At 40.3% G+C, this 12,029-nt stretch overlaps 1 protein-coding gene across 5 annotated transcripts in view; it reads right to left on the bottom strand.

The window, feature by feature from the left end:
* The window catches only part of LOC124131045 (integral membrane protein GPR155-like), a 43,677-nt gene that overhangs the window by 28,990 nt on the left and 2,658 nt on the right, over positions 1 to 12,029 (bottom strand). For all 5 annotated transcript variants that reach the window (XR_006860597.2, XM_046494119.2, XM_046494120.2 and 2 more), the window contains exons 2-3: positions 10,685 to 11,131; positions 218 to 505 (exon numbers count right to left, since the gene is read on the bottom strand). Coding sequence is in view for 4 of the 5 variants with exons in the window: in XM_046494119.2 (XP_046350075.1) it covers positions 218 to 505; positions 10,685 to 11,078 (682 nt within the window). In the remaining variant the exon portion in view is untranslated. The remainder of the gene's footprint in view (positions 1 to 217; positions 506 to 10,684; positions 11,132 to 12,029) is intronic.

Genomic DNA, 12,029 nt, shown 5'->3' with positions numbered 1-12,029 from the left:
CATATAAGGGTCTAATTAAAAATTGTCAGTCACAGTGTAGCAATAAATTGTTCTACTGCTAGTCAGGCAGGTAGGAATAAATTTCACATCTGACAGAAATATTACCAGCCATGGAATAGCAGGCAGGTATTTGAAAAGAACATAACTTACCTATAAGGCTGCAAATCACTGCAAAATTGCTGACACAGCCTAAAGCCAACTTTCATCACCAACTCACCTAGAACTGTCAGAATGTCATCAAGGATGAGAGGCACATGCTGCTTGAAGATGAAGTTTCCTGCTATTCCGATGGCTGTCATGAACACAATGGGGTTGGTGATGATTCCCTTGAACACATGCCAGATGAGCCGACGTGTGGAGTGCGTCGAGTCCACCGACTCGGTGCGACGCTTGTGTATTTCCATCAACACAAAGCCGAGCGGGTTGAGAAAGACGAGGGAGATGGGGGCCACCAAGTAGATATACTGCAGGTACTCTGGGTGGTTGTTCTGATACAGGGCCTGTACTGGAAGAGACAACATTCTTGTCATTAGATCACATCTTCCTGAGGCAAGGGAGTTAACTGACTACAAAAGTCCAGTTTCCACCCTTGCCGAACTGCGCTGGTATTACGAGTTATTTTTGGGTTGGACTAACGAGTCCATGAATTATCCAATCAAAATCATGTAATGAAATCAATAAAACAAATAAACTGCAGTACAGATTTTAGTCGATTGCAGAATTTGAAAAGCAAGTGTACTGCCAACTCGGCGTCATCAGATATTTTCCAAATCTTTTTATTTTTTTTTTATCAAGGTGCTCACGAGATTTGATGCACCTTGTGAAATAAGATCCAAAATAGGCTGGTAAAATAGATCTTGTTTGTTGATCAAATCGTCTTGACTTGGCGACACCATTTTGTTTGAAGCAAATGCAAGTGATATGCGAGGTGGAATCTGATTTCAAAAGGAGGGACATGAATGTGACATGACAAGTAATAGCCACAGGTGTCGCTACGATCAAGCCCAGAAATTCCAGCCCCGTTTGGCAAGAGTAGAAACTGGACCTTTATGGTCAGTTAACTCCCTTGCCCCGGTAAGATGTTAGATCAGTGTTCATTAACAGGGGTAGACACCATTGTTCAAATCAAACTAGTTTGCAGCTCATTTCGGACTAGTTGCTTACCAATCCATATTCACCTTATTAAGAGCCTTGTTCCAATAAGCAGTGTTAAGCACCCCCAACAAAATCCACAAATTTACATGACAGTGCATATGGTGTATTTTACGGATTTGTTACATAAAACAGCAGATCCGAAGGCGTATATAATTGCCTTGTGACGACGTTTAAACTAAGTTTTGTTCATGTGGGCTCAATATAATAATTGGGAATTTTTACTGACATTTACTTCAGACTTGGGGCCAAATATCGGCCTCTGAGCAGATCTTGATAAATCCCTTACATTGTATGACCTGCAACACTTTGGACAGGCAGTTTGGGAAAAAATGTTATTTTGCTCAAATTGGTCAGTGAAACACAAGTCATTTCTACAAAGCCATAACATCAATAATTACCATAAGATATGAATTGGAAAATCTGTAATTTTGATTTTTGAAGTTTTGCTGACATTTGCTGCAGATTTGGGGCCGAATATCAGCCCGAGCTATTTGTCACCACTCGCCCCTTCTGTAACCTGCAAGAAGACTTGTCCCCCTATCGATGAATGTTTTGTGCGAAAATACGACAAACCAATCAGAATGCGTCTATGACTACAAGTACTTCAGTCAAAGAATCCCCCAGGAATAATTTTTGCTTTAACATGTCTTGCATCCTAAAATATACCCTAGATACAGTTAAATGTGTTGAATCATACTGTATAAATAGCATAAGTCCTGATGTGTTTTAAATAGCATCTGGAATATATATGAAAAGAGGGAAATATATGTAAATCATTACACAACGAGGTGACAGTTCTTTTAACTATGCCTGTTTGAGCTTAGTGAGTGAGTGAGTGAGTTGGGTTTAACGCCGCTTTTAACAGTATTCCAGTTATATCGCGGCGTGTCAGCTTAATGTGGGAGGAAAGCCCGAAGTGATGCAGGTCTCAGACGTTTACCACTTCAGTGAAACCCACGAGCACGGGTTTGGTGCTGACAAACACAGAAACATAATCGGGGCGAACCGGGATTCGAACCCACAATCATAGGTTTCCCAAGGGACGCAACTCTGCACAGCAAATCGCGGCGCCTTAGACGACTGGGCCACCCCTGCCCCCTGTCCCAGAATAACACGAGTTGGTCACGAATGCCCCTGAGCATGTCTAGACAAATCCCTGCATTGTAACCATGTGGGAATCAAACCCTGGCCTTCCTCGTGACAGACAAGTGCTTCAACCACGAGGCTAACCTATTAACGTCCTTGGGCGAAATACATAACAGCTACCAAGTTTCTCCAGTCATGATCAGTCATAATGACAAACAAATATGATAACAACTATCACCTTGACCATGTGAACAGAGATAACTGTCTGGCATGTTGCAAACCGTATCAATACTCAGGGAGATGAAGAAGAAAACATGGAAAAAGGATGGAGTTTGGGGTATATAACCGTTTTGTTACGACACACTGGCGGATCAATTTTTCAGTCAAACTCAGCAAGGGCAACACTACAGTTTCCCTAAAAAAACCAAAAACATTTTAAAAGAATACTTGTTTTTTTGTTCATTTGTTTAACCCTGCACTCAACAATATTCCAGCTGACAGTGATTTTAAAAAATTGAGTCTGGACCAGACAATCCAGTGATTGACATCATAAGCAACAATCCATGCAAATGGGATACGATGACATGCATCAACCAAGCGAGTCTGACCACCCAATCCCGTGAGTCGCCTCTTAAAATAAGCATAGCATGGGTTGCTGAAGACCAATTCTACCCCTTTTAAAAGAACAACTTAAGAAAAACTATTTCTTTGTTCACAATAAGCCAATAATATTCATAATTTATGGTTGAGCATGTTGACAGTGAAACATCCATGTGATCAAACAACTATTACTAGTTGATTAAGAGTGAGTGAGTGAGTGAGTGAGTGAGTGAGTGAGTGAGTGAGTGAGTGAGTTGGGTTTGATGCCGCTTTTAACAGTATTCCAGTTATATGACGTGGGAGGCAAGCCTGAAGTGATGTAGGTCTCAGACGTTTACCACGAGCATGGGTATGGTGCTGACAAACCTAGAATCAGAGGTTTCTGGCGTGCCCAAGGGACGCAACTCTGCACAGCTAATCGCGGCGCCTTAGACGACTGGGCCACCCGTGCCCCCACTATGATTAAGAAAGCCTTTAGCATGGTAGGACATCAAGTTATGACCTTCTCACCATGTTCTACCCCACAAGAATAAAATAAATGTTAGCTGCATACATTCAGCTGACAACTAGCGTATACAATTAAAGGACACAACTCTGTATGAAATAGATATTAGTGATCTTAAACTATCCTACTGTCAAGCCCCCTGACAACACCGATTACAATGAAATACTATGAGACCATTGTCAACAGACCTGCCACTGACACTCTCACTGTGCAACACGATCAGTCTATATCTGCATGACAGCTTTGTGACAAGCCGCTCAACATACACCCACAGGCGTTCACACATCCATTCATCAAATACTTCTCTCGCTGAAACCAGCTTATTGTCATTGATTACAGTTGTAGGTAGGTCAAAGCTCTCTGAGGCACAGATGTTCTGAAAGTAATGTCCGTCCCCTAATCATGTTTATGCTTATCATGATATTTTTAGATGACCCACCACGTTTTTTCATGACAGTATTGACACTTCTTGAAAAGACAAAATGCAAAAGAACTTAATATTTTATGATGTAATGTCCATTTTTCACGACCCTTCCCAAATGTGTATCATTTTTTATGACGCTAAAAACACACACGCCCTTAGAGACTGTCATATATTTGGTGACAATGCCCTGATTTCCTATAAATGACCAGACCCGTGAAGATCCAGGGTAGAATAGGTCTTCAGCAACCCATGCTTGCCGTAAAAGGCGACTATGCTTGCCGTGAAAGGCGACTGATGGGATCGGGTGGTCAGGCTCGCTGACTTGGTTGATGCATGTCATCGATCCCAATTGCATGGATCGATGCTCATGATATTAATCACTGGATTATCTGGTCCAGACTCGATTATTTACAGACCACTGTCATATAGCTGGAATATTGCTGAGTGCGGCGTTAAACAACAAACCAACCAACCAACTATAAATGACCAGTCCCTAAATGACTGGCAAGATACACGCTGTATAAATACCATGACACACAAGCATTTTACAGCTGTTCATACGTCTACACAGACTGACAAAGACAGATTGTGTATGTCAACTAACGTTGCTGAGTGTCAACAAAAAATATGGTGGATATATTTCCAATAATCATTGGTGTATAAGGGCATATGACATGGTTCATTTGATTTAACATGTTTTAAGAGCATTTATGATGACATACATGTTATATACTTGTAGGCCAAGGTGCAAAATCAGCCCCGGGACAAGCAGAGAATTATGCAATATTAGTGTATCATCATGGCCATGGTTGAGTCGGAAAATGTAATGAGGTGGGACACATTGGGCTTCATTTACAGAGCTCCAGATAAGCTTTTGGTGTTGTGGGTATTTTACCCATGCATTTTAAAATCATTGTGTATAAGTAATTCTATCTGGGTATTCAAATTTCTGTTACCCACTAGTTTTTACACATGTGGGTATTTAAGTTAAATATTTAAAAACACTATTCATCTGGTCCCTGCAAACTGGTGTCGTGTGGGTTCGAGAGCTTTATAGGACTCAAAAATACCACGATACTTCCACAAGAAAGTGATCATGATGTAACTGTCATCGTGGAGTTTGGCAAGGTTGACGGAATGCCCGTTTATAATTTAAAAATAAGTTCCTGATTTGCTAATCGAATACGCAGGGTTACTTCACAATATTTTGATGATACGCACAAGTTTTATTTTTGTAGCGTATCTGTAATGTTCGTTGCGTATTTGATACGCTTGGATTTTATTTTACTGCGTATTTCTGCATTTCTGATGCGTATTTTATGCAGATACGCAGCTTATCTGGAGCTCTAATTTTCATGTAGAGATATCTTTTTATGCTGATATGAACAATATTACTGATGTTTTAATGATGATTAAATTAACATAGCCAAACAAGCATTTTATCTCTGTATGTAGATCATGCAATCTGATCATAATTATATCATGTATATAAAATAACATTTACCCACCAGCTGGTACACATTGTGAGCAGGGGTCCGGAAACCGTCATATGCGCCGGACATGTCCGATTGGGAATCTCAAATGTCCGTTTTAAAATATTGCTTACCGGACATTTTAAAAAGTATTGTCCGGACATTTTAAAAAGTATTGTCCGGACATTCTTAAATTTTGACCGGACATGATCAACAGTTAGGACTGAGCAGTTTCTGTCTGCAGTTGCAAAACAATGAAGATTAACTACACTGACAAGCTTTGTTTGTTTTGATTGCTGTAAATACATCGTACCTACATGATAGTCCAATCGGTCAATCACTGTAATAGGCAATAAACTGAGTTGACACTGATTAACATGATTAATCGAGGATTAATTACTGAGAACATCTTGTTAATTTGAGTGAAAGGTGTTTACAACTGTACATTAATACCTTGCATCATCTATGTACCTCATTATCCTCACAATGCTACGATACTTAACCTCAGACAAGAAGCGAAAGCGTGACGACAGCCAGTCGACCGATGCAGATCAGTCTAGCGGATCTGCCAAACCCTCAAAGTCTGGACGATCATTTTGTAAGTCGTGGCTAACGACTTTCACTTGGTTGACATACAATGAGGATTTGCAGATTTTATTTTTTTCAGTAGCTAATCCTATATGATATCTTGATTGACCGCCATTTTGCTTTCTCGGACGATCGATATCCAATTTTTTTATGGTCAATATTAAGTACAGATGAAATAAGTATTCAAATAACTATTGCTATCAACGATATTTTAGTATTTGTGATTAAATTATCTGTCTTGTTTTTAAAAAAATCTTTAGTTTAAAAAAACACTTTTCCCGTGAGGTCACGTGATAACCAAATATGGGATAATAGTCTCGATCCAAATGTTACAACGCGTACACTTGAGCAGACTCATGAATATAACTCATGAATATTAATTAGACTGTTCACTACGTTAACAGATCGTTACTATAACAGAAACAAACGTATGTTTTCCATTTAAATCTGATATTATCATTAAAATGATATTATTTCTTATTAATTGTCCGGTGAATTAAACAATTTAAATTGAAACAATTCATAATTCATCATATTATGAATACGTAAACTTGTAATGTGTGTGAAAAGTCGTACTAAAATACGCTATTTTAAGGGGGCGTGGCCTAAATGCAAATGTCCGATTGGGATTTTAAATTTTCCGGACCCCTGATTGTGAGAGCAATGACTATACAAATACAACCAATGAAAGGAATTAATATACAAATTAAATACAACGCTTCAATATCCCAGATTCAAATACTGCAGCAAAAACCTGGTGAAAACTTAACAATAGCCTGCTAGCCTCGGGCTAGTACAAATTCCAGCAGGCTTGTACAAATTTCCAAATTTCCCCGACCCGTGAAGATCCATGGTAGAAAAGGTCTTTAGCAACCTATGCTTGTCATAAAAGGCAACTATGCTTGTCATGAAAGGCGACTGAAGGGATCGGATGGTCAGGCTCGCTGACTCGGTTGATGCATGTCATCGATCCCAATTCCGTGTCACATGGCTGGAATATTGCTGAGTGCGGCGTTAAAGAACAAACCAACCCATTGTTTCAACATTACACGGGCATCCTATCTTTAGTCAGGCTTGTTAAACCTTCGCGTTTAGTTCAATCCCTCATGAACCCAATGATCCCTTGCTTTTAAACACAGGATATATCAACAAAGGTGGACATTTGCTAGATAATGTCCATAGTGCCATAGAGGGGGCATGGGTGGCCCAGTCGTCTAAGGCGCCGCGATTCGCTGTGCAGAGTTGCGTCCCTTGGGCACACCGGAAACCTATGGTTGTGGGTTCGAATCCCGGTTCGCCCCAATTATGTTTCTAGGTTTGTCAGCACCATACCCGTGCACGTGGGTTTCACCGAAGTGGTAAACGTCTGAGACCTGCATCACTTCAGGCTTTTCTCCCACATTAAGCTGACACGCCGTGATATAACTGGAATACTGTTAAAGCGGCGTTAAACCCAACTCACTCACTCACTCACTCCATAGTGCCATAGAGGTCAGCATAAAAGTTGATCCTATGTTTACTCAGACAGTCTTTGAAAATGACCATAAAGTTCTCACATACTCAATATTAAACGTTAGTATCATGATGTATAGTGTTCTATATTATTAATTATGGGTTAATGCAACAGGCTGCTTTTCCTTATTGATACACTGTACACAGATGCCAGGGGAGTTCAATGATCTAATGTCCACATCATTCTCGTGACATTCTGTGGTGTTACTATGAGCCACGAGTCTCAGGCATGCAACAGCAAGATCAGAATATTTAATTTATTTTGTCTAGTGTGCACATATATGAGTCTTTAAAGGAGAATACAGTAAACTACTGTTCAACAAACCATTTAATATCAGGGGCTGCAGAGGGCTGTTATAAACAGCAGGGTTAGAAATTGGCACTAGTCCTATAGTCCTTGTCAAACTGCCCAGTAGTTAAGGTATCATAAGGACTAGTAGAAATTTGCCATTTTTAAGGGTTTTGCTATGTGTTATCATTATAAGGACTAGTGGTACAAAAATGTTAGTTCAACCGCTGCTGTTATAATGAACTTAAAGGGATCACTTATTTTAGTTTGCTATAACTATAGTTCGTATACATATACAGCATATACACAGCAAATGGCTGGGACCCAAAAATATATTTGTTATATCCGTCAGTTCGTTTTAAGCGTTTACTGTACAATAATTAAATGGGTTAAAGATAAAGTCATCATAAACATGTACCTAAATTTTTAATGCAAAAGTATTTTCATTTATGTCTTAATTGCGATAACAGTAACTGATTTTTGGCTTGGGCCATTATGCATATTCCGCTACAATGTGTAAGTATTCACATTTAAGAAGTCCATTATATGATCTTAGAGCTTTCCTTTGGTAGTCCCCAAGGCCCCATAAATTTTGAAAATATTTTCAATTTTGACCCTGAACGTGTTCTCAAATCTGTAAGTAATTGTCAAGAAAAAACATTAAAACTTACAGTTAACATATTTTGTCAAACCTGACATATTTTCGTTAACCTTTAAGTGTAACCTTGCCTTGTTTCTACCTCTCAGGCCAACTGTGTGACAACCAGCTATGTTCTCAATCCCATTAGCCAAATAGTTTGCCAGCTGGATACAAAACACTATGTCACATTGTGGCAATAGACGTCACACTTAGCTAGGACATTATACATGTTATCACAAGGCATAAGTTGTTGTAATTGTGTTATTACATAGCAAATAGTTTTCCCTTGTGTTTGTTAAACACACTAATGTTCATTAGTCCCTGGCAGCTATAGCAACTATCCTTGCCAAACTGCCCAACAGTTAAGGTATCATAAGGACAAATAGAAGTTTGCCATTTTACAGATTCTCCTATATGTTATCATTATATACGTTACAAGGACCAATGGACTAAAACTGTTAGTTTCTATCGCTGCTATGTGCCATGTTTGGTGAAGAAACAAAGCACAGTTTTCAAGATCTGCTCCAGAAACAAGCACGAACCCCATTTCGGGCCTAAGTAAAAGTTGTTGCCATGGAAACTTGGAAATTATATTTTTCAAAAATCCCAAACTATCCCAAAGGCACCAGTCTACCACTAGGCCTATCTGTGTACCACGTATGGTAAAGAAATGTACGGTTTTCAAGATCTGCTCCAGAACCCACATTTAGAACTGACGGACGCACGGATGGATGGATGCACAGTGTCCATTCTAATACCCCCGCAAATTGTGTTGTGGGGGATAAATATGGTAATTTGCAATGTGTCAGTGACAGTCAAACATAATGAAAGGTTTATCAAACATGTCAAAAGGGAACAGCAACAAATTTACATTAGTGGCATTAGATATGGACCATATTGGGGTGGTAAGAAAAGCGTAGCGGCCTGGCGGCCTTAAAATTTACAAGCCCCATGAAGGGATTCGAACCACACAAAAGCTACGGCGCAACTCGAACAAAACAATAAAATGGTTTGGGGATAGAGTGAGTGAGTGAGTGAGTATGGTTTTACGCCGCTTTTAGCAATATTCCAGCAATATCACGGCGGGGGACACCAGAAATGGGCTTCACACATTGTACCCATGTCGGGAATCGAACCCAGGTCTTCGGCGTGACGAGCGAACGCTTTAACGACTAGGCTACCCGACCGCCCCCTTTGGGGATAGAAGGCTCCAGATTAGGGTAAGTTGCAAAATGGAAGACTGTACTGCTTATTCATCCCATAGCCCGCTAGGAACCAGCTGGTGCTGTAAGTATGGAATTGATGAGGCCAACTCCTACCCCACCCAACACAATGAGCCATCTATCTACCAGCAGCTTGAGGTAACAGCTAGTGAATACACTGGACAGCCTATCAATTAATCAGTGTGATCAATAGGGCTAGCCAGGCTATTAACTGACAGGTGCTCTCACAGCTTATGCAATGGCTGGACTGTCTTTATTCAGATGAGTCAGAGCATAGACAGTCAAGTCCCGTTAATCCGACATAGTTGGTTGCATATGATTGTGTCAGATTAACTAGTATGTCGGATAAACAAAATTAAGTAGTATCGATGTACATGATCAAAAATCAAACAACTACACGATAGATAATGTTACAAACGCGTAATAAAAAATGAAAAATGAAAAATGAAATATTCATATTGTTATGTTACTGTAATACATTGTTAGCAGAATATGTTTTCATGCAACCTCTAAAGCATAACACAATACAACTGTTACTGACTGTATGACTGATTCAAAATAGACTGGAATGGAAATCGCCAGTTTGAAACTGGTACCGCAAAGGTCAAGAAAGCTGCTTTCTAAGTGGCTATGTCGGCTTCCTGTTGGTCATTTCATTGGTTGGTCAAAGTTCGTGAAAGATCGGTCTGATGTGTATCTGCAGTGTTAGAAATTAAAGGGGTTCCTAGGGTTCTTGAGGTGTGCAACCAAAGTATTTGAATCCAGTGATCCCCTTCATGCATTATGCCGAACAGTGAAATTTGGGAGTGAACAGGCTTAAAAAGACGAACAGAATTTAAACCTCCAAACTATGTACTTTGGGCAAAGATGATAATTAATAATTGTTTAAATGTAGTTTGGACCCAGTCCATTGCTGTTTTAAATGTTCCAGGTGTGAAATAATACAGGATTAAAATAAGTGTGTGTCCCATGTCATACCATCTGCGAATATTATCAATGCACCGATGTATTGGTGAATCGTGACATCCCTTAGACGTTTGCATCATGACCTGCAGTTGTGTCAGTTTTATTTGTTCAAAATTCAAGTTCAGAATGGCCAGGCCCAGTGAATTCCTGGCTCATATCAACTGCAAGAACAACAGCTGGATATCATCATTATGGTTCAATTTGAAATACGTGCTAATACTTACATATAGGATATCCCAAAGCGAAGTCATTACTCTGTGTGCTGAAAATACCATTGAGTCCCGCATAGCCAAGATTCAGAGGTCGCTTAACAACCAGAGTGACCAGAACCACGACAACAAACACAAAAGTCTTGGCAATCAAGATGCTCCAGAGAAACGTCCAGTTGACAGAGCTGAAGTTCAACTCACACATGCTCTTAAAGAGAAGGGCAGGAAGACAGAAGTTGGAGACAAACGAGCCGATGCCTTTGCCCTGAGTGCTGGTGATGATGCTTGCCCGACCAGCGATGTACCCTCCCAGAATGATGACAAAGCATTGCAGAATGGCGGGGTACAGATTGTCAAAAGACACCTCGATGGGTCCACTTGAGTTTCCAGAATGATTTGTTGAATTCATTTTGAAAGTTTTGACTTTCAGATCATGAAATGACCGGTGCTAGCACATCCGCTCTGGAAGAAAGAACAGTAATGGATGATGATTGTTATTGGTACATATAAACAGATCTAGAGGATACAAAAGCACTACTCAAAAGAAGTTAAAAGAGAGGGTGAGTTGGGTTTAACACCGATTTAAAAGTATTCCAGTTGTATCACAGCATGTCGGCTGAATGTGGGAGGATAGCCGGAAGTGATACAGGTCTCTGAGTGAGTGAGTGAGTGAGTGAGTGAGTGAGCTTTTAACAGTAATTCAGTTATATCGCGGCGTGTCAGCTTAATGTGGGAGGAAAGCCCGAAGTGATGCAGGTATTAGACGTTTACCACTTCGGTGAAACCCACGAGCACGGGTAGGGTGCTGACAAACCTAGAAACATAATCGGGGCGAACCGGGATTCGAACCCACAATCATAGGTTTCTGGCGTGCCCAAGGGACGCAACTCTGCACAGCGAATCGCGGCACCTTAGACGACTGGGCCACCCGTGCCTCCCGATACAGGTCTCTGACATTTGCCACTTTGTTGAAACCACGGCTGCACCCTCGAGCACTGGTATATTGCTGACAAACCAAGTAACACAATCAGGGCAAATCAGGTTTTGAACCCACAAACCCTTAGGTTTCCTCGTGCCAAAGGGACACAACCCTGCACAGCAAATTGTGGCACCTTAAGAGGCCTTGGCCACCAGTGATCCCAGAAGTGAAAGAACACCCAATTCTAAATCATATTTAACTGTCGCTAATAAGAAAGAATGAGTTTCTAAATTGTCTTTTGAGGATACATTTGGATAAGTAGGGGTGCAATTCACATTCAACACTTGTGTTATTTTGTTCCTCATATAATACCCAATGAGTGCGCCATTGTTGCTATATGTCTACAATCATCATACCAGGGCCACTAAAATGATCATGTCT

This window comes from Haliotis rufescens, unplaced genomic scaffold (assembly GCF_023055435.1).
Source record: "Haliotis rufescens isolate VD_foot unplaced genomic scaffold, xgHalRufe1.0.p SCAF_10, whole genome shotgun sequence".
Taxonomy (NCBI): domain Eukaryota; kingdom Metazoa; phylum Mollusca; class Gastropoda; order Lepetellida; family Haliotidae; genus Haliotis; species Haliotis rufescens.
The sequence above is the reverse complement of the archived record's forward strand: the minus strand, read 5'-3'. Positions and strand labels throughout refer to the sequence as shown.